Source organism: Argentina silus (genome assembly GCF_951799395.1).
Source record: "Argentina silus genome assembly, chromosome: 9".
NCBI lineage: Eukaryota > Metazoa > Chordata > Actinopteri > Argentiniformes > Argentinidae > Argentina > Argentina silus.
The window spans coordinates 6,620,016-6,647,172 of NC_139663.1; the positions used below are offsets into that span (position 1 = coordinate 6,620,016).

At 43.0% G+C, this 27,157-nt stretch overlaps 5 protein-coding genes across 5 annotated transcripts in view; 1 reads left to right on the forward strand and 4 right to left on the reverse strand.

The window, feature by feature from the left end:
* Positions 1–406: 406 nt before the first annotated feature.
* Positions 407–4,419, reverse strand: nr5a5 (nuclear receptor subfamily 5, group A, member 5; the record flags this gene model as incomplete). Its single annotated transcript, XM_083676459.1, has 7 exons — positions 407–654; positions 843–990; positions 1,127–1,246; positions 1,457–2,208; positions 2,958–3,099; positions 3,441–3,556; positions 4,320–4,419. The coding sequence occupies 7 exons, from the start codon at positions 4,417–4,419 to the stop codon at positions 407–409; spliced, it is 1,626 nt and encodes a 541-aa protein (XP_083532585.1).
* Positions 4,420–8,457: 4,038 nt separating this feature from the next.
* soul5 (heme-binding protein soul5) lies at positions 8,458–9,955 on the reverse strand (the record flags this gene model as incomplete). The annotated part of the gene is made up of 7 exons (XM_083676460.1): positions 8,458–8,592; positions 8,752–8,915; positions 9,053–9,192; positions 9,282–9,402; positions 9,511–9,592; positions 9,724–9,783; positions 9,945–9,955. The coding sequence occupies 7 exons, from the start codon at positions 9,953–9,955 to the stop codon at positions 8,502–8,504; spliced, it is 669 nt and encodes a 222-aa protein (XP_083532586.1). The 3' UTR covers positions 8,458–8,501.
* Positions 9,956–13,450: 3,495 nt separating this feature from the next.
* shfl (shiftless antiviral inhibitor of ribosomal frameshifting) lies at positions 13,451–17,508 on the reverse strand. Its single transcript, XM_083676269.1, has 8 exons — positions 17,369–17,508; positions 16,094–16,232; positions 15,830–15,879; positions 15,288–15,443; positions 14,966–15,069; positions 14,709–14,866; positions 14,385–14,483; positions 13,451–14,163 (listed from the first exon to the last, which is right to left on the reverse strand). Exons 1-8 carry the CDS (start codon positions 17,387–17,389, stop codon positions 13,919–13,921), a joined length of 972 nt encoding a protein of 323 aa, XP_083532395.1. The 5' UTR covers positions 17,390–17,508; the 3' UTR covers positions 13,451–13,918.
* A 1,099-nt stretch (positions 17,509–18,607) lies between these two features.
* Positions 18,608–20,326, forward strand: LOC310809267 (retinol dehydrogenase 8; the record flags this gene model as incomplete). Its single annotated transcript, XM_083676461.1, has 6 exons — positions 18,608–18,704; positions 18,854–19,015; positions 19,155–19,351; positions 19,529–19,605; positions 19,809–19,992; positions 20,111–20,326. 6 exons carry the CDS (start codon positions 18,608–18,610, stop codon positions 20,324–20,326), a joined length of 933 nt encoding a protein of 310 aa, XP_083532587.1.
* A 2,464-nt stretch (positions 20,327–22,790) lies between these two features.
* The window catches only part of notch3 (notch receptor 3), a 30,687-nt gene continuing 26,320 nt past the window's right edge, over positions 22,791–27,157 (reverse strand). Inside the window, exons 28-33 of the mRNA XM_083677240.1 lie at positions 26,998–27,088; positions 26,699–26,867; positions 26,260–26,564; positions 25,896–26,043; positions 25,681–25,778; positions 22,791–25,546 (exon numbers count right to left, since the gene is read on the reverse strand). Coding sequence (XP_083533366.1) covers positions 24,047–25,546; positions 25,681–25,778; positions 25,896–26,043; positions 26,260–26,564; positions 26,699–26,867; positions 26,998–27,088 — 2,311 coding nt within the window. The 3' untranslated portion in view covers positions 22,791–24,046. The remainder of the gene's footprint in view (positions 25,547–25,680; positions 25,779–25,895; positions 26,044–26,259; positions 26,565–26,698; positions 26,868–26,997; positions 27,089–27,157) is intronic.

Sequence of the window (27,157 nt, forward strand, 5' to 3'; positions counted from 1 at the left end):
ACATGATGTGTTTGCAGTCTGCATATGGTTAGTGAGAAGTTACCGAATTTGGCAGTGTTTCGATCTCACATCTATCAAACTGAATGCTCAGAATACTGACACAGTTAGCTTCAACAGATCATCAGTTGGCTATGGGGTTGTGTAGTATAATCCTGTTCTTAAAAACAAGTAATGCTTAAACTAATGGAGAGCAGCATGGAGTAAGTAAAGGTTGCCCCTAACCACTGCTCTGGGGCCAGATATTTTCCCATCCCTTGAATGGATAAGGTTAGGATTTAGTGTAAAGCAATCTTATACTAGATCTGTGCTTAGTAACAACCTCTTACTAAAGCAAAGAGTAAAGTCTTTAGGGGTGGATTTGTATCAGGTTAGGGTTGAAGACAGGGAGCACACACAGAGCAGCCCTTCAGCTGTGCTTGGCATGCAGCATCTCTGTGAGCAGGGAGTTGCAGGGCAGGTCGCCCAATAGGTGGCGCTGGTACAGGTACTCCTCCACCTGCAGGCTGATGCTGCGTACCTCAGGCAGCCTAAGCAGCAGCTGGCCAAACTTGTCTGAGTGTTCTGGGTGGCTCTGCAGCGTGTGGTCCATCAGAGTCCGGTTCACTCTCTCCTGAGTCTGCTCCACCAGCCTGCGGTCCTGCACTGACTTCACATCTGTATAAAAGACAATAACTCAACAATACACACAGACCTAATACAGAACACTTTACTAACACTAAACTGTCACTGATTGTTAGATTACAGAGTAATTAAGTAATTGAGTAATTAACACTTTTTTTGGCTGAAGTAGACCAGTCACAAAGAGGTAGAGATCATCATTTATTTCCAATAGAAAAACTCACCAGGGTTGAAAAGGACCAGGTATTTGAGACACACAAATTCCTGTCGGTCCAGCTGGAGTGCCCTCAGTTTGGACACTAGGTCCTGAGTCCTGGACACCAGGCTACTCAGAGTGGCCCCTGCCTGGGACAGGATGGTTGACACCTCGATCTGTGACAGAGAGAGAGAGAAACAGATAGAGAACAGGATATTTTATACCTGTTTATTGCCTTGCCATGAATTTAGAGACGTCTTATTATGGTGACAATGTATGTACGCCTCAGGTGCCATTAGACAGGAGTTGTACCTGTTGTCCAGTTACCAGATAGATGCAGCCCTCTTTGCCGTAGGTCACCTGTCTACACAGGTGATCCAGGACCAGCAGCTCACTCCAACAGCTCTGCAGCAGAGCCATCTGGTCTTCCACCTGTAGGAATAACAACACCTGCTATAACACCTGCTATATCTATGCACTGATGGCACTGTACATCACACCACCTGCTATCGAATCCACTTAAAATCAACATTACATATACTATATGTATTTCACATTATATTTGATTCATTCAATTCTCCCTATTCCTTTTTGTCTTGCCCAATGTTAGCTTTATAGCACTACTGAGTATGACTTAATTACCTTGAGCTCTTTGAAGAGAGCACTGTTCCTGGCCCATTCCACAAGCCCAAACATAGTCTGGTCGGCCATCTTGCACATGATACTGAAGGTATTGAGGCGGTCATGCTTTCCACGGCTTGCTTGCTCTTTCTGCAGGCTGGCCAGAACCTTGGCACAGAGCTGGGTCTCATCTGGCTCCCCCTCCAGAAGCTGTTTAAGGAAGCAAGGTGTGGGAGCCGACATGGATTTTGGGGTTGGTGTTGTTGTTGGAGTAAGGGACAGAGCTAGGGTTGAGTTTGGGGTTGTTGTTGCTGTGGTGAGTGGCGTGAGTAAGTTGCTGTGTGTGGGTGAGGTTAGAGGGGCTGCAGGGATTGGGTTGCAGGTGAAAGGCATGTCCCTCTTCTCCTGGGGGTATTCATGGAAGGCACTGTGGTAGAGTCCAGGGTAAGGCAGAGATGTGGGAGCTAAAGAGCGGTCTCTATTCATGGTGCAGTCCAGGAGCATGGGGAGCTCTGATTGGCCCATACTTGAGGAATAGGCCTGGGATTGGTGAAAAGGGTCAATGGACAGTGGCATAGATGTCTGATTGGACATCATGTGAAAGTCATTGGAACCTGAGGGCCGATGTGTTTGTGCACCTTCTAGTTTAATGCTGTAGGGAGCAGTGTTTGGCTGGTGGTAAACCCCACCTCTCTGTTGTTTCATCTGCCTGTCCCGACGGTACAGAGGTCCAAACTTGTTCCTACCTCCTCTCATTCGGTCTGCCCTCACCGCTGTTAGGAGAGACAGTTCTGTAATCAGTGCATTGACATAATGTAAAATAAAACTGCACTACACCTTTTCACATTATTCAACAATATATGATACAACATTACATTGACCATTTCATAAATGTACTATCCTTTTTCCATTTGTAACCAATAACATTTGATTTTCCTTTGTTTCTAACAATCATTTTGAAAGATAACGTTTTAATTGGATATTACTGGATCAACGAACCTGAATCAGTTAAATATCCAAGAATTCAACCCTTGAGTCTGCTTTGACAAAGCAGGCCTATTTGTCAGCATATTTAATCTGCACTTGCGGCGGTTTATGAGTTCACAGATGTGTCATATGAAGGGTATGAACAGAATATGGCTGCCAATGCTACTGTAGGTAGGAGTACAGGAAATAATTCCGCTGGCACTGCCCTTGTGTTTGTATTGACAGATTGACAGACAATAAGAGGGACTATGATTGATTGACTATGATTGATTTGGGAGAACCATGTTCTTCAAGCTGTTCAGCTATAACCAAGCCAACACTGCTACCTAATTATTCTTGCCTTCAGGGCTTTCCTCTGCTTGGGCTCCTTGTTCCCTTAGGAATATGTTTAACCTATTTCCTACAGTTTGATATTCTCACACAGACAAACTGTCACCTTGACAATGCCTATGAATCAAACAGCTTTTTTCCAAGTGAGTGTGTGTGCGTGTGCGTGTGCGTGTGCATGTGCGTGTGCGTGTATTTGAAGCTGTACCCTCTCTCTTCATGCCCACAGCCAAACACTTCTGGAAGCGGCAGTAGGGGCAGCGTTTCCTCTGGGAGGGGTTCATGGGGCAGCTCTGTCTCTCTGCGCAGGTGTAACGCTTGTTATTCTGCACTGAGCGCTTGAAGAAGCCCTGCAGAGACAGAGAGAGAGATTAGAGAGGTTGTTGTCTATGTCTGCTGTGCTGTAAGCCAATGGTGAAACCACTTACCGTAGATGTTTAGTTGGTCGAAAGCCAGAACTATAGTGTCTCTCAGCCAGAACTATCATGTCTTTAAAGCTAGAACGATAGTATCTCTCAGGCAGAACTATCATGTCTTTAAAGCCAGAACGATAGTATCTCTCAGGCAGAACTATCATGTCTTTAAAGCCAGAACGATAGTATCTCTCAGGCAGAACTATAGCAGCTTTCAGACAGAACTGTTGTGTTTCTCAGCCAGAACTCTCAGTGTTTCTCAGTGTCTTTCAGCTCACCTTGCAGCTCTCACAGGTGAGCAGGCCATAGTGGTATCCAGACACTCTGTCCCCACAGACAGGACAGCTCTCCTCCTGGTCTGGCCTGGCCTCTGGCTCTGTCTTCAGCTCCTGAGCTGGGAGAGGAGGTTATGTTACATTAGGTTGTTGGGATTACATGTTTCATTAGGCAAAAGAAAGTTTTTCTTATGTCTGAAAAATAGCAAGAATGCATGTTTCAGGAATCCAGATAAGGACAAGCATTATTTGTTAGTACTGGGACGAAGTGCTCTGATTGCAATACAAATAGACCACACATAACACATTATTGAGCAAACATTGTGTACAAAACATGCAGTGCCAGCACAAAATACAGGTCAAATTGTGTAATGAATTTGTGATTGTTGCTACTGTTACCAGCAAAAGTATTCCAAGGACGTGTTTTGAAACAATGGGAGTATGTTCTGTCATTTCAGTGGGTCATGTGACCTGTGACTAGGTTTATCATTCAGTAGATGAGAGGTAGCGGCTTCAGAACAGCCAGAGTGTTACATACAGTGTCTTATCACCCAGATTAGATTGGCTAAACTATAAACTGTGATATGACCTTTACATAATTATTTCCCATTACCATGGGTTAGTGAATAGACGCTCAGATGAATGTATAATATACACACATATCTTTTAATAGAATGTGATTTATTATAAATATATATATATGACAATGATGATGACAATTACTGATGACAGAGACAATATTTGGTAAATGGAAAAGCAATGACTTCACTTCAAGAATCAGTCACTCCTGCCTGTAACTGTTCTCTGACGTATTAAAGTATCATGTTCAAAACCATACACATTGAAAATAATCAATTCTCCTTAAGGCACCAACGTACTCACATGTTGATGATCCCTCCAAAGACAACAACTCCTGCGGGTAATCAATAGGGTGGTGGGCCACAGGCAGGGGCAGGTCTGAATAATAACTGGGTAGGTTCATCTTAGGTTGAGAGGAAGTTGGTAGCACCCCAACCTTTTTCTTCACAGCCGGAGGGAGCAGGAGCCCAGACAGAGACAGGGAGAGAGACAGAGACAGTCCCGGTGGACTGATGCTGTGTTGAGGCCCACTGGAGGACTTTGATCCATAGTGAGGGTCATAAACCCTCTCCTGACTGGCACTCCTACTCTAGCCAGAGAAGAGAGCAATCTGCTGGAATTCTGAGCAGAGAGAATGACTGTGAAATCAGTACAGGACAACTAGTCATCCTACAGCACTACTGATAAGATAAGAGTCTACTGGAGACAGCGGGCCATTACTATGACCACATTACTACCATTACTACTGAACACTAAACACGGTCCTGTCATCTAACAAGTTAACATGTGTTTGGATGTTAAAGTAGTCATAATAATCAACATACCTTTTACACTTCTAATCTGATGTAAAATGATGACATGCTGTTGAGACCTGGTTGGAGTCTTGTGTCTGTATATATAAAGAATGTGAACCATAATACAGTGATTTTATATAATGTGATGACTTCACTTCCCTCACCAGAAGACTGGAAGTCCTAGATTCCAGATCAATTCACAGATGAGGCCAGATAAGCACATGCCAATCAACAGCCTAGAGTACAGGTAGCCTTAATTATGTGCAGACTGACGTCAAAAGAGATAAAGCAGTCCAAGGGTGATTGGTTATATTACCAGCTCATCTGTCTGCATTTGGATTATGAAATTCATTGACAGAATGGTCCCTGCAACTCTATCATGTCAAATAATATTTGAATTATACACTTATATGGAGTGTAAATGTTTAAGTGATCTACTGTATTTTGCCTCTGGAAATAAGAATATGAAAATGTACAGTGGGAAGTGTCATGGAATTGTTTAATATTGTGTGAACTAAACCACAATACTTAGGTCTGCTATTGTTATCTTTTATGTTCAGAAGTCATGTACCACTTCATGATAAAATCAAGTAGTTTAACTATCGTTAATTATGGAATAACTATAGAATATTACAATTCAAAAGTAGTTTTACCTAGCAGTATATGGTTATATCAGAGAACCTTTTTTTATTTCCCTTTGTAACAAGACATTTTACTCATTTGCAGTGCCACCTGGTGGCAAACAGAGACAAGTTGAGATCTTGGCACTGGCAACTTGACAACAAATACAATGTATGTGTGGATGTGGATTTGTGTATGTGTGTGCGTGTGTGTGGACTTGTGCGTGTGTGCGTGTGTGCGTGTGTGCGTATGTGTGCGTACGTGTGCGTGTGTGTGTGCGTGTGTGTGCGTGTGTGTGTGTGGTGGTGTGTGTGTGTGTGTGTGTGTGTGTGTGCGTGTGTGTGTGTGTGTGTGTGTGTGTGTGTGTGTGTGTGTGTGTGTAAAACCTAAAACAACCAGAAGAGGGACTGAGTGGCTCTTGCCGGTTTACTGACAGACCAAAACAATGGTGTTGACATGCTTAGTGAAAGAGAAGAGTGAAAGATAGAATATGTAAATAAATCTATACATTTTCTCTAATGCAAGTAGGAGTGATTGGACTCAAAAACACAGCACACTCTAAATCAGAAAAATTGCAACTGCATGTTTTTTCCACAGAACAGTCAGATATGGTTATCTCATTTCCTACTGATGCCGGTTCCGACAGTGTTTGGCAGCTGATGTAGCACGGCATTACCTTCTGTCTACTGAACCTAATATAATCATACATTATGTAGCCTCCCGTCCTGGCCTGGTCTTTTGTCAATGTGTATGTCATTTGACAACAACCACCAACACATCTTGATACCCCACATACTTCGGGAGTGTGATGTAGTCCACCTGGAGGTGTCAAAAAGGTCCCGGTGCTGGAGTCATGTGCTGTTGCACCTTGACTATAACTATAAAAAATATATAAACTAGCATTTGACCTTATGGCCTCATCCCTCTACTGCCTTTCTCTAACACCTGTTGCTGCATTGTGTATTTGACTTGATAGGTTGCTACTAGGTCAGAGGTGAGGGGCACATATAATACTTGAAAATAGAATACAGAAATCATTGGACAATTCTAACAGTCTAATATCCAGGACTTTCACATTTGTAGTAGTGCCCAAGGGGAAGGATTCACTACTTGGAGATCATGCCTGAGATATAGGGATAGTCAAAGAGTCAAATGTGCCTTCTCAGCCTATGGAAGGTGCAAATGAAGACATGTCCCATTTAGTAAATTCCCATTTTAGCTGAATTTTAGTAAAAACAATATCATGGCATGTATGATGGAATTGGAGTTCTGCCATTCACTCACATACTCCTCGTGCATGCTCCTCGACAAGTTCCTATTCCACTCAAAAAAAAGAACTGGACAGGATGGAGGAGCTTAAAGTTAAACAATATCAACTGGTAAACAAACATATTACTGACGTCGCACATATTTCACCACATCCAATGCTGTACACCTTGCTACACTGCTACTTTATACTTATTATTGACTTGTATTGTTATTGACCTGTTATTAACTGAGCACTTTTGTTGCGGCTTATCACTTATTACCTATTGTGTAATTGTTAATATTTAAAAAAATCTCCTTTATATTTCACTGCACTGTTAAGAGGTAGCTTGCAAGTAAGCATTTCATTGCACCATTTACATCCATATGACCAATAAACTTCTATTTGATTTGATTTAAAAAGTAATCACACCAACACATGGAGCAACAGAATCAGTGAACTCAATGCTCTGTGTGAAGAAGCCAAATGGAGAGCTGAGAATTTGCATGGACCTGAAAGACTTACACGACTTACACGAACACATCCTAAGGGAGCATTACCAAATACCAAATACCAAAGAGCAGGGGCACAGCGGTTCATCGAACTGGATGCATTGCATGACTTATGGCAGCTGCAGCTCGATTAAAAAAATGCTTAGCGGAACACCTTCAATACACCCTTTGAAGGCTACAGTTACCAGAGGCTACCTTCCGGAATATCTTCAGCCCCAAATTTATTCCACTGTGGGTTCAAAACAGAGGAGGATCATTTCAGTTTTTCTCTTGGGTTGAACTCACAGTTAGGTCAGTCACCCACTGAGCTCTTGAGGTGGTGAACAGCTGTCATCACAGGGTCGTTGAGGGTTATGTTGAAGCTCAGGGTTGAGGTGGATTTCTGACATTATTCTAACTGTGAAAGAGGGGGTGAAATAATAATCTTGACAACATAGCATTGACCACAATTAGGAATTTCTCCGATTTGAACTTAACTGACATTGATTGTGTTGGTAGGGCAGGGTTCAATGTTTCACGGTGCATCTCAATCGTCTGAAGTGGTTTCCTCTCCTTGTCTCCTTTCTTTCATCTGCACTGATTTGAAAGAACTTGATGGGCGAAAGTAAATTCACAGTAAGCTTCTACCATTCTGTTTTCACAAATTGTTGTCGTCAGGAACTCGTCAAGCAATCTGGTTTGTGAGAATGATAATTATGAGGTGAGCTATGAGCTATGGGGGATGGATGATGTCCTTGTCATCCAGGATACAATCCTACCTTCTGTCCAGGAAACTAGACAGAGTCCAGGCCACCTACAACAAAGACTTCCACTATGCTGTTGGATATGACAGGTACGAGGAGGCCAAACTCCTTCATAATATTCAAATCCACATTCAACTACCATCAAACTCAACACTTGAATATAATAACTTGCCTTTCTATTGTTGTTAATATGTATGTTTCCCCTATGTGATGTGTGTGTTTGTATCTGTGTGTTTCTAAAACAAACTTACAAACTAAATAAACTACAGATTCATTACAGATTGTATTTGTTTTTATTGAATCTTTCCGAAAACATCTAACTCATTAAACATTTAACTCAACAAAAATATTGCATTGTTATGAAAAGTCATTTCGTACAAAAATGTCACATTATATACGTATACAACATTGTTAATACATCTCATTATGTATAAAGATATTCTAGGCTATACTGCAAATGTAAATATAACGTATACAGATTATCTAACATGGCATATGGCATATTCATTTTGGATTATCTGTATAGTTCTGTATCACAAAAGTTATGATATTGTAGTGAAGGATAACGTTTAAGAGGAAGGAGCTGGCTTCTCAGAGCACACAGGTTCCCCCTCAACAACATACCACACCTCATTGTGCCTGTCCATAATCTTCATTGGGCTGTAATACAAACATACAGATACAAACACACACATCACATAGGGGCAATATACTGTGCATCTTAACAACAGAAAGGCAAATAATAATATTCAAGTATTATGTTTTATGTAAGTTGAATGTTGGATTTTAGTATAATTAAGGAGTTTGGCCTCCTCTTACCTGTCATATCCAACAGCATAGTGGAAGTCTTTGTTGTAGGTGGCCTGGACACTCTTTAGTTTCCTGGACAGAAGGTAGGATTGTATCCTGGATGACAAGGACATCATCCATCCTCCATAGCTCCTCACATACACGTTCATGTCTGGCATGTTCAGAAAATACACCTGCATTGGAAATCACATCATCAACCAGCAGTATTAGTAAACATGACAGGCACTCTTATAAATGCAGAGAATTAAAATAGATGTATCATTCAACATACAGTAGAAGCAAGGGTTCATCATTCTCTCTGAGGACTCACCTTCTCATCTGTGGGCTTGGGGGGAGCTGTCTGATGGACAGACGGCAGCAGGAAGCTGAGGGAGAAGACGGACGACTGCCACATTCTTTTCTTCTCCTCTATTTTGACAACCACTGGAGCTGTCATGTCTATGTTTACACCTATGGGGAGAATAGACATATTGACATCTTGCAAAGTAGACACACACACACACGCACACACACACACGCACGCACGCACACACACTTACTAGCCTCATTTGACCCAGTGATATATTTGAAGAGCCTTCTGAAGGCTATGGTTGTTGCAATCTCCATGAAGTAGGATTCCTCATCTGTTGACACCCATTTAACAGCTTCATAGTGACGCACCTGCAAGATATGGAAAAACATTAAGTTATGAGTGGAAAGTTACTGTTAAAGGAAGTCAGTAAAATGTGTGTGGTGAATTTGCTTCTGTGTGGTTAATTTGCGGCTCACCTCATAATCCTCATTCTCACAAACCAGATTGTACAGCAGACATTCTTTTGACTCTGTACAGAAGCTTGACTCTGAAGAATTCCTGGGGAATCAATGGGGCCAACAAATCAATATGAGCCATCAATTCAAAACTCAATTATATTTCAACATAAAATCAAAATAATTGTATGATTTCTGAAATATGTAAAGTGATAATAGTATCTTATAGCTTACCCAACCCTAGCCTCCGCTGTCAAAGCCAACAGCAAGCCAACCAGCATTGCAAGATAAACCCTGAAATACACACAAAAAGTCAGTGTCAACACATCACAACGCATCTTCACGGCAATAATATATCGAAGGAAGGGACTGCAATGCAATACAATTAAAAATCATCATCCTGCCTTGGGAATACTGTTGCATTAAACAATAGAATAAATTCCCATTCCCATTACACTTCATTCATGCTCAATTTAAACAAAGATACATACATCATACGCCTTTTTTATCAATGTAATAACTTAGACGTCTACTTACATTCTGATGAAGAGTGTCTGTGTTCAGTTCTCAGTGAATGCATCCAGAACTTGGGGCAGAGCAACTATTTATACAAATGTTGGTTATGAAAGCAACGTTGGTCACTCCCTAAACGTGTAAGACACACCCTTAACCAGAGAATGGCTTGGGGAGACATTCATTTTTTTCTCTCAAGATGTTTTTTGTACTAAGGAATCAAATCATACAAATAATGCTAAAATATTATATATATACAGTATATATACTGTATATATACACACACACTCACCCAACACTTTATTAGGAACACCTGTACACTTTCTCATGGTGGAGGTGGTGTAATGGTGTGGGGAATGTTTTCTTGGCACACTTTGGGCCCGTTAATACCAATCAATCATTGCTTGAATGCCACAGCCTATTTAAGTATTGTTGCTGACCATGTGCATCCCTTCATGGCCACAATTTACCCATCTTCTAATGGCTACTTCCAGCATGATAATGCACCATGTCACAAAGCAAAAGTTGTCTCAAACTGTTGTCTCAAATAATACTTTGTATGACACCCGTCATGGTTGAAACTGACTTATTATTTATAGTAGAAGTGTTGTTGAGTAGATTGGTAGTAACAAATCATGTTTAGCCATGGAATATTATTTGTGTACAGTCCATTGTGTGTCCTATGCAGTGCATATAGAGGTGTATGGAGTAAATAGCCAACAACATTTGCTAAGACATCGCTTTAGACTCAAACTCATCTGATCCATATTCTAGAAGTGTTGCCGAGTAGAGTGGTACCAGAGATTAATTGAAATCTTTGAAAAATATTTCTGTACAGTCCAGTTTATACCAATATAATAGGCATGTGTAAAATTACATGTAATTGCACCAATATGTACATTTTAAAGATTAAAAATACTTTTTCAAAAGTTTTTGTTGGGTAATTTATGGTTATTTCAGCTTTTATTTCAGAAAATATTGTTGTCCCATCACTTTCCATTCATGTTTTCACTCGCGCTTTTTTTTGAAGCTGCGAAAACGGCGAAAAGTGTTAAGTCTTAATGGAGCTAGATTGAACCCTGCCCTACCAACACAATCAATGTGTTGAAATTCCTAATTGTGGTCAATGCTATGTTGTCAAGATTATTATTTCACTCCCTCTTTCACAGTTAGAATAATGTCAGAAATCCACCTCAACCCTGAGCTTCAACATAACCCTCAACGACCCTGTGATGACAGCTGTTCACCACCTCAAGAGCTCAGTGGGTGACTGACCTAACTGAGTTCAACCCAAGAGAAAAACTGAAATGATCCTCCTCTGTTTTGAACCCACAGTCAATACTGTAAACAGACTCTGAGGTCTGAGGTCAACTTAAAATCCATTCTTTTGTCTGTTCTGTGTGCTTGGTCCATGGTGTTTTTAATTATCAAAAGCTCACTGTGGATTTTTATAGCATCATCACAGAAAGGTCAGCTGGAATAACCACTGGCATGCAGAGTAGCTACAGTACAGGACCAAACAGTCAGGTACATACAGTGTACAGATGTCCACCACCCATGTCTAATCTAAAGAATGTCATCAACAAATCACTCAGTAAGTTGAATTGAGTCCATCTTAATGCAAGGATAATAGTTCATGTAATTTTGGAATTAATATCTTTGTGTTTATAGGGTCTCTGATTTGCATAGGAATCAATTACACACTGTGTAAATTAGGATGTCACTACCAACTCAGCAGATTTAATAATTTTCTCTTGATCCTGACAAACTCCCCAGTCCCTGCCGGTGACAAACATACCCATAACTTGATGCAGCTACCACTATTCTTCACACGAGAGATGGTGCTGAAACTGCTTTGCATGTGCTGGATATCCAAACCTAATGCTTTGTAGTAAAACCAAATAAACACATTTCCAGCCACTTTCTTTGCTGTATCACTTGGATTCATTGTCGCAAACACAATTATGGATATGAGATCGATTATTTTCCATTAAGGGATTATTTTTGGCCACTTGTAGAGTGACAATTTTGTAGAGTGACTGAGATGATGTTGTCCCATCGACTGTGCTTTTTCCTCTCCACTATTCAACTTTGTAGATTTTTGTAAGTCTCCCCAGGCCTCAAGGTCGCATTCCTGAGCAGTTTTGTTCCTCTCCATTTGCTCAGTTTGTAATGACAACCTGATCCACACAGTGTGTAATTGATTCCTATGCAAATCAGAGACCCTATAAAAACAAAGACATTAATTCCAAAATTACATGAACTTTTATCCTTGCATTAAGATGTACTCAATTCCACTCAATCGAGTGATTTGTTGATGACATTTTTGCATTTTAGCTAATTTTAAGAGTGTCATAGCAAAGGGTCTGAATACTTATGTGCATGAGGTATTTCTGTATTTCAATTTTAATAAATTTACTGAAATTTCAAAACATGTGTTTTTGCTTTGTCATTCTGGGGTATTGTGTGTGGATTGATGGCAAATTCTTTTAATTTAATCCATTTTAAATTGAGTCTATAACACAACAAAATGTGGAAAAAGTGAAGGGGTCTGAATACTTTCCGAAGGCACTGTATGTTCACATTCTGCAGTTCATGACGTATCGACTTTCATAGTGTATTGTGTGTGTACATATGGGAGGCAACACAAGAGTACTGTAGCCAACTATACTGTGTGTAATTCGTCTTGAATGACTAATCTGGGTTTAGAGACTTTCTATGGTGGAGCAGGGACAATAGGGACTATAGGGAATAGGAACAATGCTCTGAGGAAACATAAGAGTTTGCTAGAAGTGCACGTGAATTTTTTTGAATCATGCTGGAATTCCTGCTTTGTTTCCAGGGCTTATCACAGGCCAAATGATACCTTCTTTAAAAACATTGGGGTTGAATGTTGGGTGTCACTGTCTGTTTGTTCAGTGAGGCTCACACTGTCAAAACCTTGTAAGGAACTCTATTCTACAATAGGGCAGTGTGGACCCGCCCACATGTACAACAGATATAGGGAGACCTGATCAAAAAAAACAAATGTTTTATCAGTCACAAATTTGATTGTTTCGGTTGAGATTTTTCAACACAGAACTACTAATTACTGCTAGTAATCATATACACCATCTCATGATAAGCATCTTTTTGGTCTGCACTTGCAATGGCTCAACTCTAAAATATTGTAAGAGGGGAATGTATGGTATATTTCTGAGACAATCAGGAATAACTAGTTGAACTTGATTTTGTAACAATGTAGAGACTATTAGAGAAGATTAGCCATCTACAGTTTCCATAGTTACAATTCTATAGGATTAAAATGTCATAATTATAACGTATTCAACAACCTTACATGATGGCACAGAGGAATAGTTGCATGCCTCTGACATTTAAAGACTAAATGCCAGTATATTTGTTTTGCACAAAATGTATCTTTGGAGAATGAAACCTGAGCAGTCGTGTCTTGAATTGAGTTGTCTGAATAGTTTAAATGACTTTATTTTCTTACAAAGACAAAGACACAAAGAACACTCCCACAAGACCATCTCCCACTCTCCCACACCCTGGTGTGCAAAAAATGTCCTCTACAATCTTCTAGAACATTCAGACATACTGGGTGGAAGTTAACAGAACAGAATAAGTAGCAAGCAGCAAGGCAAACATTCATTGAGCATGAACAAAGCCAAAAGGATCATATAACACTGGTTATATCGTATCACTTTTATATCGTTTAACTGTTGTGATTAATGAAATGTCTGCCCATGGATTACACAATGAAAGGACAGTGATAGCAGCACTAAGTCTGAGAGCCCTTCCTCTCTGAGAGAGACTGTACACAGAGACTGTAGTATTAGCAATAATCTCTCTAAAAAAGCAATCATATTCTGATAGCGGGGTGAATCATTGTGGAGCTGCTAGTGTCAGTGCTACTTTAGCTGCTGCTGCTGCTACCACTGATGCCTGAGTGGGCCCTTCTGTAACCCTCCTCTTCCTCACTCTCCTCCTTGATTTCATCCATGATGAGGAGGTCAACGTTGTCCAGGCTGCCCTGACTAAGACAGGTGTTGACTGTGGAGCCTGAGCTATCATGTTCTGGGCTGGGGTTCACCACCTGAGGCTTCCTGTTCTTCTGGCGGCTGCGAGGGTGGACACACTCTGACCCAGGAACATGGGGCTCTGAGGGTAGGAGGACAAAATCATTGTGATTGTAATGCATGTTTCTCTCATTTTGTTGATATCTAGCATATTTGAAGTGATTTGAATACCAACAGTCAAGACTTAAGCAATTGAGCTGTACTAGATATGTTCAGGAACCATTCACTGTGCATGGCTGTACAGCTATCTTGTGTATGTGTGTGTGTGTGTGTGTGTGTGTGGAAGAGACCCATTGGTGTAACCTTGTCTGTTGTAGCAGTCCTCAGCCAAGCAGCTGTGTGGATTCTGTCTCCTCTGTCCTCCTCTTTCTGCCTCTCCCCTTTGTGGAGGAGAGAATCTTCCTGTGGGGATGACAAGTTCAGCAGGTGAATAACTGGCTAGCAATGTGTGAGGATGCCCCCTTGTGGTATTTGTTTGTAACATACTCTGCAAATTATATTGGACTATACAGCAAACAACTAGATATGTTCAGGAACCGTTTACTGTGCATGGCTGTACTGCTATATTGTGTGTGTGTGTGTGTGTGTGTGTGTGTGTGTGTGTGTGTGCGTGTGTGTGTTAGTAACCTTGTCTGTTGTTGCCGTCCTGAGCTGGAAAGTTGTTTGGGTTCTGTCTCCTAAACCCTCCCTCTGTCACTCCCTTGCGTGGAGGCAGAATTTGAGTTGGGATGACAAGAGTTCTGCAGATGTAACAGGGAGAGCCCAGATCCATCCGCCCAAAGCCCCTGAAAGAGAAATCAATCACAGGTAGCAACGGAAATGAAATTGCACAGAAATAGCTCCATGTTCTTCTCATAATCCTATGATTATGATTATGAGTCTACCTGAAGTGGCGTGTGCAGTTGGAGCAGTGGAACTCTCCGATACCCCACATTTTGTCGAATGGGACAGGATCATATTTCTGCTTGCACAGGTGACAACGCGATACCTTAGAGACGATAGCCAGAGGAAACCACAATAGATTAACTGGTTATGCGAAACCCATATGACCTGCACTAACACACCACATATTACAGTAACATGCATGAAGTTAGACCACTTAATCTGAACTAAAATCCGAGCGGGTTGTTTGGCATGAGTGTACACATTATACAACGTGTTTAGTAAGGAGTGAAAAACCAAGGGGACTCCAGTTGGGGGTATTACCTTCTTCCTCTCAGGCACACGGCGCCACCAGTCCCTGTCACAGGTCTGGCAGGCAAACTGGTGCAGGACTGAGGGGGTGAGGTTACGCTGGGCATTATCAAACATACGTTTATTCATCTCAGTAAGAGGCAGGACCCGCAGACGCTCCCCCAGCTCCTAAAGAAACATGACACATACGGGCCCATGCCAGTAAACCCACACATGCACGCAAGTGCACACGCACGCACACACACATGCACACACACACACACACACACACACACACACACACACACACACACACACACACACACATACACACACACACACACACACACACACACACACACACACACACACACACACACACACACACACACACACACACACACACATGCACACACACACCTTTCATCATTGCCTTTACAGATTTGTCCCCTCAAAATTAAATCTCCTCGAGGTGGGGTGTTCCCTCTCCTGCCATGATAAGTCTCTGCACCATGTTCTGAGAAAGAGGTCAATGAGGGGTCAGATGATAACCAACCAATCATTGCTAAGACAACCTTGACAGTCGGATCAGTCTGCAAGCACCGTCTGCCCTCATCATCCAGGTCTGCATTGCGTGGAATCATATAGAAACACAAGGAAGAGATGTCAGGTAAGAGTGTATATGCAGCCAACCTTATAATGTTATTGGAGAATGTAATATGTGGATTTTAACTGTAATATGTAATATGTGGATTTTTTTATCTTGGAAGTTGTCAAGTTAAATAGAAAGACATGGGGTTCCCAAAGTGGCATGATTGGGGTTTGCATTTATATTGTACCATTTCCGTCTTTCTTCTGTATAACTTCCAAAGTGACCTTGTGATGGTCGTTTCCAGAGCGCCTCATAAGTAGGGTTGCTTCGTCAACTGCAATCTTGCCATGGAATTTCTCTCTGAATCGCCTCACACTTTTTTCCAGCTTGGTAGAATAGAACAGACAAAAGATTCAGGTCATATGACATAATGTACAATAACTAAACAGAAAAAAGACCAGAACTATGCCACCTGAACAAAATACCGGCATATCAACTCTCACAGAGGTGAAACCGAACCATATATGGGAGACCAGGGGCAATGGTAATTTCTTTTGCAATTAACTCCATTACTCAGAGACCACTCAACTAAGACCAGTTATTTTTGATATCAGAAACTTACATCTGTCTGCTTATCATACATTTCTAGGTCTCTAAAGAGGACGCTTGGATCACAGTCTTGATCTTAATCCAAAAAGTCTGATGTTACATTCACCCCTGTGAGCGTCCAACAGAACAGTTATCATAATGATACAAGGTAGAATTCATAGACATTAAAAAAAACAAAAAAACTGTAGAAAGTACTGTAGATGAAAAAAGCTACATTTACCCCTCAAAAGCTACCTGGCCCAATACAACCTTCAGATGGTAAACCTAACTATGCATGTATAGTACTGAGTGAGTCTCATCTCTCTAACTTGTTACTGATTGGAGAAAAGCACAATTACAATTGACCCCTGTTACATTTGTCACCAGTCTCCCCTACTGACATGGTCTATGGAAAAAAGTACACATTCACAAATTATTATTTGAGGAAGGAAGACACACATTGCTCTTTGCCTTCCCACATTACCTATGTGGTTAGTTAACCACACACTGTACGCATCAGTTTTGACCACACCCTAAAAGGTTATTCTAGGGAAGAGAGGATATAGTATGTTTCGTGCTTCATTGCTATCATGCTTGGTTGAAAATATGTTGTCTTGAATTATTTCCATGAGAGGTATATTCAATGATAGAATAATTATAATGCCAGGCCAGCCGAAAGCGATACATCTGTAAATTCTTACTACGCAGCACTCTCTCTTAACGGAAAATAACAACATGCTAAAAGCGACGCCAAAGCACACTGATGTAAGTGTCAGATAGTCTCATTGACAAAGAGATGCCCATATATCAATATCATATCAATATTTACTGTATGACTTGTCAAAAAACACCCAGAATGGCGCTAGACACACATTCAAGATGACGAAGAACAAAATATCTTGACATTATTGAATAATGAAAGCAGTTAACTAACCTCAACTTCATTATTCGTCATTTTGTTTTTCGTTTTAAAGTATTCGTATCGTTTTACTCTTTACTAACACAGATGTTGCAACAATACATATATCCCCTTGAAGCTGCAGTAGCATATATGTATTTCCGCTCCGCTCTCTATCAACTTTCACTTTGATATAGTTGCATAGATAATATTGAAGGACTACAACTCCCATATTTCCATAGCATCAGCGTGACCCACTTAGGTTATTGCTGATCGCTAATCTGTTTTATGTTGTGACGTGACAGGGTACTTTGCTTTGTGTTGAGAAACTTTTTAGGGTTAGGGTTAGAGAGATTGCACTTGTAGGCTATTGACAATATGTTAACATATTAGGCTACTTAAAATAGATCCGTATCTCATAACTGCGAGGGGCAACTGCACTACATTTATAATGGTAATAACCGGCAAATCAGATGGCGCTTCACCTGTTTCTAGGTTAATTAACGCGCTCGGAAACTTTATTGTATGCGATTAAGGTTGATAGTAATAGTTGCTAGTCTCAGCGTATGGTTTTGATATTCCATAACATAACCTGTTGCATTCTAAATGATTTATGTAATATACAACCAAGTGTAATTACATGTACACAATCGAACATATGCCTACAATAACAGTACCTGGGAATGGGCTATGGTGCATTGCGAACATAAACTGATCAAATAAGAGTTTTATCATTTTAATAGACGCAGGTTATTTTCCTCCAAGATAATAAACGGAATAAAACTATTCCGAGAATTGACAGTGAGTTGAATAAGGTAGGACAAACTGCGCCACAAGGGTTAAACCCACAACTGCGCACAGCCAAGTGCGTTGCTAGAGTGCCTACAAATAGGATTATCCTCTTAATCTTTAACCCCTGCTCCACACTGGCCCCAGCAGGGAATAACGCGCAGTCTTGTGGTCATCTGGGTCAAAGCATGCCAACTGCTCATGCCAGGGGAGATAGCATGTTCTACATAGTAAACGCGTTTTTTAATAGCCTAATGTTGATGTATCATCATATAGGCCTACATATGCCATTACAAACTGTAGCCAGCTGTGAGTGAAAAGAAATCTGCATGTGGGATAATCAGAACCGTTGTTTATTCTAGGCTTATCTGTTGCAATAATTGACAGAACAAATACAAGTGCTGTCTATTGACCTGTACCTGTTGCAATTATTGATAGAACAGTTTGAATCAGGATCCACCTATACTGTAGCAGCTGCCAGGTATTATGGGGACCAGGAGGGTGCTGGTGACAGGGTGCTCCTCCGTGATCGGGCTGGCTATGGCTGCACGACTTGTCAAGGATGAGCTGAAAAGGTTCAAAGGTCAGAGTGAGGGATACACACGCCCCTAGAATGTAAAACCTCCTGACAGAACTGATATGCATGAAATGAAATAAAAGATATTAATAAAAGATTTGCTCAACCATAATGGTTGAGATGTACATTGCTTACTAGCTGTCTGTTTGAGTCAGTGGTTGCCACCATGAGGGACCTGGGGAAGATGGAGCCTCTGGAGAGAGCGGCTGGGGATGCCTTGAACAAGTCCCTGGAGATCAAACAGCTGGATGCCTGCTGTGAAGACTCGATCAAAGAGTGTGTGGATAGCCTGCCAGACAGACGGGTGGATGTGCTTGGTGTGAACAGAAAGCTCTCTCTCCTGCATACACACAGAATCATTCCAATCACCAAGCTATTATGTATCATCAGTTAGAGAGAACATGTCCTCCGTAATGAGTAGACATGATTTGACATGGCATCGTCTGGCACTCTCAGTGAATAATGCAGGTGTGGGCATGATTGGACCATTGGAGTGCCAAAGTGTGGCTGCCATGCAAGAGCTCTTCAACATCAACTTCTTTGGCCTGGTGCGGCTAGTGAAGGAGATTCTGCCCGACATGAAGCAGCGTCAGACGGGCCATATTGTGGTGATGAGCAGTGTCATGGGCATTCAGGATGGGTACCTACTGAACGTCTTTACAGTATTTCCATCTATTTCCCTGAAACCTGTGGATAATTGCTAAATTACAGGTTGCTTGTCTTTATTGCTATTGTGTGGCTACAGACTGTTGGATGTCATAAACAAATGTTCATTACGTTTGTAGGATTATACATATTATTGAAATATATTAATAGATTTTCATTGATAGGACTACTCTTCTTCAAAATTTGGTGCGGAGGGGTTTTGTGGGAGTCTAGCAGTGCAAGCCATGAAGTCTAATGTGAAGTAAGTTTGTGCTTCGAATCATAGTAACTAAGTAGTAACTAAACAAACAATACTGGACATGGTCTTCCCTTAATTGATGACACAACAGTGAACCTACAGGCTATATTTGTAAGTAAATGGTAACCAGAGAGAGCAAATGTGTGATGCCACATGAATTTCACAGTGGTACTCTACCTGTCACCCTCTCCCACCACCCTGCTAAGGATGACTCTCGTGGAGCCTGGTCCAATGGTGACAGAGTTTGAGAATAAAGTGTATGAGGATGCTGAGAAGATGGACCTCTTGAGGACAGATGAAGAGACTGCTAGAATCTTCTGTCAGATCTACCTTCCATACTCCAAAAATATCTTCACCACCCTAGGCCAGACACCTGAGGAAATAGCAGAGGTAGGTTGTTGTGACTGTTTATCCTATTAGTACATGATAGTTATGCTCTGTCATCCTTTGGAACCTAGCTGAGTGCTGCACCAGACAGTACTGATATCTCAAGTCTCCTCTCTTGCAGCAAACACTTAAAGTGATCACAGCGAAGGACCCTCCATTTTGCCACCAGACCAATCGCCTGTACATGCCTATGACCGCCCTGAAGCACGCCGACCCCACTAGACGCCTGCCTCTGGACATTTTCTACAAGATGATCTTCAAACATGACCGCGTGTTCAATGCCAGTCTGTGTCTGCTGCGTATGTTGCAGAAGAGAATGGGAAAGACTTCTACTTGAGTTGGTGGTTGGAGAGACAGACTGAAAAACCTACAGGAATTGGAGATAGAGAGAAGAGAGGGCATAGAGTCAGAAGTGACTCAGCACAAACCATCTCTCTCCTCTGGCAGATAATGTTTGTGAGAGAGCACTGCACAATATAACAGTCCAAATTCCAATTCCAAACTAAACCCAAGCTTTAGCCCAGAGGTCCTCTTCATGAACTCTTGTAACCACTTCTAGACTCCCTACGATTGTATTATATCAGGATCAGATATGAGAATGTGAGTGTTTGTGGGCACACAAGGCACCTATTCAATGTCCAATGAATCCCAACAAGTTAAAACATCAACATCCTTGCACTTCAAGAATACACATTTGGATTCATGTACAAAACTGTGTTTACTGTGTAAACACATATTGAAACGCGCTCATGAATGAAGATGAAAGAACAGAATGTTCAGACTACATAATCAAGAGTGTGTCCTCCTCAAGTTCACCTCTGATATCTTTCTGCAGTACCTGCTCTCTGACAAGGATTCAATTAGACTCTTACTGGATCTGTATACTGCCGCCTCTCAGAATCTAGTCCTTTAAGACTCCTTTAGCTTTTAGAGGATATTACTGCTATACTACTGTTTAAAAACAGCATATTGGTAGTGAATAGAAAAACTGACAAAATAGTCTATTTATTAGCTTTAAATTGTGGAACTGTAAATGTATTTTATTTTTTTTACATTTTAATTTACTGTATGACCTTGTTTTCCTTTTACTGTCTCTAGTATCTACCAAGTCTGGTGGCTGTCATCTCAGTTTTAGAACGTCACAGGAAAGGAGAAATGGATGTAACTGATCTACACCCTCCCTTTGAAGCCACTGAAATGCAGCTTGTATCAAATCAACATCGAGTTATACTTTGTTAATTATTCACATGTAATACATTTATATTTGTGCAATAAATTAACAAGTATGGAAATGTGTATGCAAAAAGATACAAAGACACAGAAATGTAGTTCCCTACAGTTTTTATTAGAAGTAACTTATTTTACAACTTTTGTCTGTAGAAAGAAACATTGTGGAAAGGTTTTATGTACAATGATTTTAAACTACTTTTAAACAAGTATAGGAATTAATAATAATGATAGAAAATATCTATGACTGTTCTAATAATACAAGACCAATACAATATCAGTCATATCCTCAGCTTCACAACAATGCTAAAAGGAAGTACATTTTCTTTTTGTCCTTTTTAGTACATAATCATTTTAGAAACGTAAGACTCATCTTAAACAAGTAGATCTACCCAGGACGAACATATTTACAGGCAGAAATTGGGATATCTGAAATGTACAGAGCACTTAGTAGTGTGGCCAGGAAAGGAGAGGAAATGAAAGGACCAGTCTGAAATTAAAACACTTACTAAATGAACCCTGAACTGAAATCTGAACGTATCAGTGGAACACAGTCCTCCCAGGTCTGACCGAACAGTAGCTGGTTTCATAGTGAACAAGCTGGACCATTAAAGGGAGTGGTGAATGGATACCACAACAGGGGAGGAGGATGTGAGGCAGAGGGATGTTTGGCCACCCTGTCCCCAGTAGCTGGAATGTCGTGAGGGAGCAGCAGCGGTTTGTTTAGGCAGTGTCCCACGAGCGTCTGCTCACAGTTTACATGGACACAAAGAGACAGTTTAAAACACTTACTGTACATAGAAAAGGTTTGCTTCTTGTTACTTGCCCAACATTCTACTTTCAACAGATGTATTAGACTTGAAAATGTGTCTATGGCATTTAAAGGTTGTGCATGGTCCCTATCCTAGTCTCAGATCAGTGAGCACACAGAAGATGGAAAAGCTGACAACAGACGAGGGTTAGTTGAATCACTGGGAGTGACATGGGGGGGGGGGGATGCAGCACTACATAGTAGTGTTCTCTCCTTCCATGTCTTCCAACAAATCATCTTAAAATGTCATCTCCATGGCTTGTGTGGTGGATGCTGCTAAAGATGCAGGGGAACGGTCCATTGCATGCTATATAACACCTCCCTGAGGAGTGACAGAGCACTAGCAGTCCCATCCTACCAGCCATGCCCCCGGACTACACTGACCGACCACAACCGGACCACACCATAGTGGGACTCCACAGACAACCATAACTGAACCACAGGAGAGAGAACACACAGGGCCTCAATTACCACAGAGCCTCAAGAGAGTGTTGTAGCCCACACAACAACAGGACCAGGGGTCAAAGAATTGCTAACAATCTGTCTTCTGGTCATGTTCCAATCAGAGGTGGATGTTGCCAAAACAGGAGACTGGGAGGTTTAAGGCAGCAACATGCCATCAGCTTGACAGAACACATGCAGGAATGTTTGCAGGGGGGAGTGATATAGAATAGCAGCCGATAAACATAGCTTAGTACATCAAGGTGATGTTCAAAAGGTAACCATGGTCTCAACACATATACAGTATATAAAACAAACAAAAATATAATGAAAACAAAAATAAGAATAGAACCAAAACTAAAAAAGGGCAGTGACAGGCTGATTTAGAGTTGGCAAAACAATGGCCTCATCTAAATATTAGAGTGAATGAAGACGAGCTCAAAGACTGAAGTAATCTGGGGCTGGGTTTAGGATGAGAGGTAGACTCTCTTGCCAGGAACAAGGAGAATAATGTCCAGGAGGATAACTTTAGCAGTGAGGGGGGAATGACACACAAAGGGGAAACAGGTGAAGTCAATGGGAAACCCCAACAAGTCATTGGATTAGTTCAGTTTTCTGACTAAACACTACCCAATTAACTAGGAGTGATGAAATGCCCTCAAGGCTCCATGGATGTTCAGAGTGTCCGACTGCAGTGTCAGAGCCCCGCCTCACTATCACCCTCTAATGCTTGCCCCGTGAAGTGCTTCAGAGACGCCCATCTACATTCTTACAAATAATACTTCTACGGAATGTAATCAGTTCTTTTTTTCATAGTTCATCAAATCAGAACATACAGTAACTAAATCTGGCCAACTTAAGAGTACATATTTTTCAGAGCCAATTTGTCATTTTACCATTTGGCCTAAAATAAATAACATCAGTCAAGAAAGGCGAGACCTCTTCCTCTTTCTGTCGGAAACCCAAGCTGAACTGCCTACAGAGTGTTTTACACTGGTAGTGACGGACTGGGTGGGGTGTGAATAACTATGCATTTTTTTCCTTGTGATCACGTTCCTCACTGGCCTCAGGTAAGCTCAGGTGTAACAGATGAGGGTGAAGCACTGTGTGAGAGATCAGGACAGAAAGAGGGAGAAAACACCTGAAAAGGCAGTTCAGAGAAACATAAAAACAATAAATAAAAATAAAAGGCATTCCCTTCAACATTTCGCTTTTTTCTTGTATCTATTTTTTTTTTTTTAAAGTTTGTTAGTTTCAGGAGAGCGTCCCCAAGTCTTTGAAATGAAAGACTTAGTTTTCTTCTTCATATACTTTTTTTTTAATAATAAAAAAACAAGTCCATCTGTGACAGAATAAGTCTTACTTCATTAAATTGTCTGCTCTTTTTCCAGACAACACACATTTCCCTTTACTCTCTCTGCAATCAACAATAGCAGACGGTCCTCTTGATAAAACAGTCAATCCAAATCCAATTAAAATCTTGGAAACAGGCTGACACATTAAACACAGACAGGCCCTAGGAGCCAGTCAGCGTCTCTTCCACCCCAGGTCCCTTTTTAATGAGGTGCCTTGGGATCTTCATGCAAACACCTGCATTTTGCCGTTGGACTCCTGGACATGGGGGATCTGGGTTTGGGCAGGGCCGGCCACTGCCGGGCTAGGGGTGGAGTCTGACCAATCAGACACGCAGTGAGGGGAGGGGCTAGACCAGGGCTCAGGCGACTCAGGGGAGGGGGTCAGGTAGGGGTGCTCACTGGGCAGGTGAAGATAATGCTTGGGTGTGGCATCCAGGGCGGAGGAGTAGCTATGCTGGGAGGGTGGGGTGGGGTAGTCCTCCAGACCTGCAGTGCTGCCGCTGGCCTGGGGAGGTGGGGCCTGGGAGACCTGGGCTGCTGGGGCTTGTGCCTGTGTTGATTGAGGGGCTGGCTGGGGCTGAGGTGGCTGCTGCTGCTGCTGCTGCTGCTGCTGTTGCTGCTGGAAGAAGGCAGGCGGGGGCTGTGTCGTCTGAGGGGTGGGAGGGGACGAGGCGCTCATGCGGGCCAGGCTCTGCTGGGTGGCCAGATTATGGCTGTGGAGCTGCTGCTGCTGCTCGGCGATGGAAGCCAACTTGACAGGGCTGAGAGAGGGTGTGACGGGTGTGGGCTGCAGCATGGCCTGCTGGGCACTGCGGTACATGTGTTGCTGGTGCATGAGGAGGCTGTTCTGCTGCATGGGGCTGTGTGGGTGCATGCCCGCCTGGCTGCTGTGGACCAGGTTCACCACCTGCTGGCCGCACTGGGAGGAGGGGGTCATGCGGCTGTGCCAGTCGAAGGGCACACTGACAGGGCTGACCAAGCCCATGTTGAGCCCCATCTGGCTTGCATTGAGCACGTAGCCGTGGGGGCCTTGGTTGACCCCGGAGGCCATGGAGACGCGGCCCTGCATGGACATCCCTCCATCTCCCAGTTCACTGAGCTGGGCCAGCGACACAGCAAAGGGCCCACCGCCCTCCAGCATGCTGCTGTGGACCATGGGGGTGTTGGGCACAGACATGGAGGAGTGGTAGAGCCCCGGGGAGGTCATGCCGACAGGGGAGGTGGGGTTGGTGATGTAACCGGCATTGTTAGCCCCGCCGCGGGGGGAGTCCAGTGAGTCGACAGGGGACAAGGTGACGGAGCTCTCCAGCAGGGCGCTCTGCATGTCCAGGGTCAGTTTCTTGTTGCGAGCCTTGGCAGACTCCTTGAGGCTGGCTGCATGCTGGCTCCCCAGGCCTGATCCCTTGGCCCCGGGGCGGCGGCTCTTCTTCCCCTGGGGGGTGTTCTTCAGCCCTGGTAGGAAGGCACTGGGGGGGCACATGAGTGGGGACAGGGTGTGTCCCCCGGCCAGGTGGTGGCCTGCCCCTCCGTGGCCCTGAGGGCTCCTCACTGTGTTGTACTCATCCAACAGCTGAACGATGTCATGGTGCATGCGCTCTTGGGCGATGTCCCTCGGCAGACGATCCATGTGGTCTGTGATCTCCCTGTTAGCAAAGTGGGCTAATAGGATCTTCACCGCCTCACAACTACCCTCACGGGCAGCAAGGAAGAGAGGGGTCTCCTCCTAAGATACAGGAGCAGAGAGATGGAAAAAGAAAAAAAAAAGGTTAGAAATATTGTTTTAAAAGCTGTAGATATATATCATGTCACTGGTGGAAACTGACTTCGGACAGAAGAGAGATGGGAAAATGTACGTACCTTGAGGTCTTGCATGTCTTTGTTGGCGCCGTTCTTCAGCAGGGCGATCGTGGCCTGCACATTGTTGACTGCAGCAGCCCAGTGCAAGGCAGATTTACCTAAGATGGAGGGTATATACAGTCATGTTAGTCATGCATTTGATGATGGTCCTTTCTGACCACTACATATCACAGTTGAAACAAAAACAACTCTGAAACGCTGCACTTGACGCATACCCAGTTCATCGACAGCGTTGACGTCTGCGTGGCAGGTGATGAGCTCCTCCACCATGCCCTCCACGGCCAGGCGGGCAGCCAGGATCAGGGCAGTTGAGCCGTCGTACATGCGCGAGTCCAGGTCTGTGGCTCGGGTTCTGATCAGAATCTGGGAAGGTCAGGGAAGAAATATCAAGTCTACTGTTTGAACTCACTTTCTACTTTGAAAACAGTGTAACAGACTGATTACAATGTCCGGTTAATGCATCAGAGCATTGGTCATTATTTTATGTATCCCTCAAAGTATGGAAAGATTATGGTCTGAGAAATTACCAGAATTGTCTGTGGTGTGAGTGTGTTTTTGTCTGTGTGTGTGTGTGTTTACCTGGAAGACCCCCTGAGCGTCTGCGGCCACGGCAGCATGGAGTGGCGAGCGGCCCGTGTTGTCCTGTGCGTTGGCGTCTGCCCCGGCGTCCAGCAGCCTCTTGGCGGCGTCGGCGCGGGCGTAGCGGGCAGCCAGATGGAGGGCCGTCTCTCCGGTGCGGTCCGTCTGTGCGGCCAGAGACGCGCCCTGGTAAATGAGGTCAGAGATGATGTTGGCAGAACACTCCTCAGGATCCTCTTCCTCTTCCACCTCGGGCTCCAGGCCGCCTCCACAGAACGACGCCAGCATCAGAGGGGTGAATCCATCTGGAAGAGAAGAGAACAGGCATGAGTGAGCCGATGCATCAATGTGATCTTTCGTTCCTTTCATTTAGTCAGATGTCAATGAATAAAATCGATTAGAGACATTCTACGTCTTCTGCAGCGATATCAACACTGACCTGGGCCTCTGACGTTGACATCCATGCAGTCGCTGTCAAACTCTCCTTGGGGTGGGGTGAGGGCCATGGAGGGGGGCATGCGGATATCTGCAGCCGCCAGGTGGTGCTGTGTCCACTGCCTGCAGTCCACATGATCCTCGCTGTCCGACAAAACACTGGGCTCTTCCACCTGCGACGCGTACACAAACACATTCGTCGTCAAGGCTCAGAGTAAAACGCTATCGCGTTGAAAGGAGCCAAAACCTCCGCACGAATATGGACTATTTCCCTGTGAGAGAGTGAGCAGTGAGGTTACTCACCTTGAGTCTCTTGGCCTCTGGGCAGTCTGTGTCGATCCACTGGTCACTGTGATCTCCGAGGAGAGACTCCTCCACGGTCTTTGGCATGTGTCTGGAGAGAGAGGCACAGCGTAAGGTGAGTTGGTGAATTGTTGAGAGGTCCCTCTTCATCATGAGCAGG

What these genes read in the sequence shown, in the direction of transcription:
- shfl (XM_083676269.1), bottom strand. Translation starts at nt 17,389, where the DNA reads ATGACGAATAATGAAGTTGAG. An exon ending in AACTGCACACGCCACTTCAG is followed by an intron (nt 14,867 to 14,965) that starts GTAGACTCATAA and finishes TTTCTCTTTCAG; the next exon opens with GGGCTTTGGGCGGATGGATC. An exon ending in GGACGGCAACAACAGACAAG is followed by an intron (nt 14,484 to 14,708) that starts GTTACTAACACA and finishes TCATCCCCACAG; the next exon opens with GAAGATTCTCTCCTCCACAA.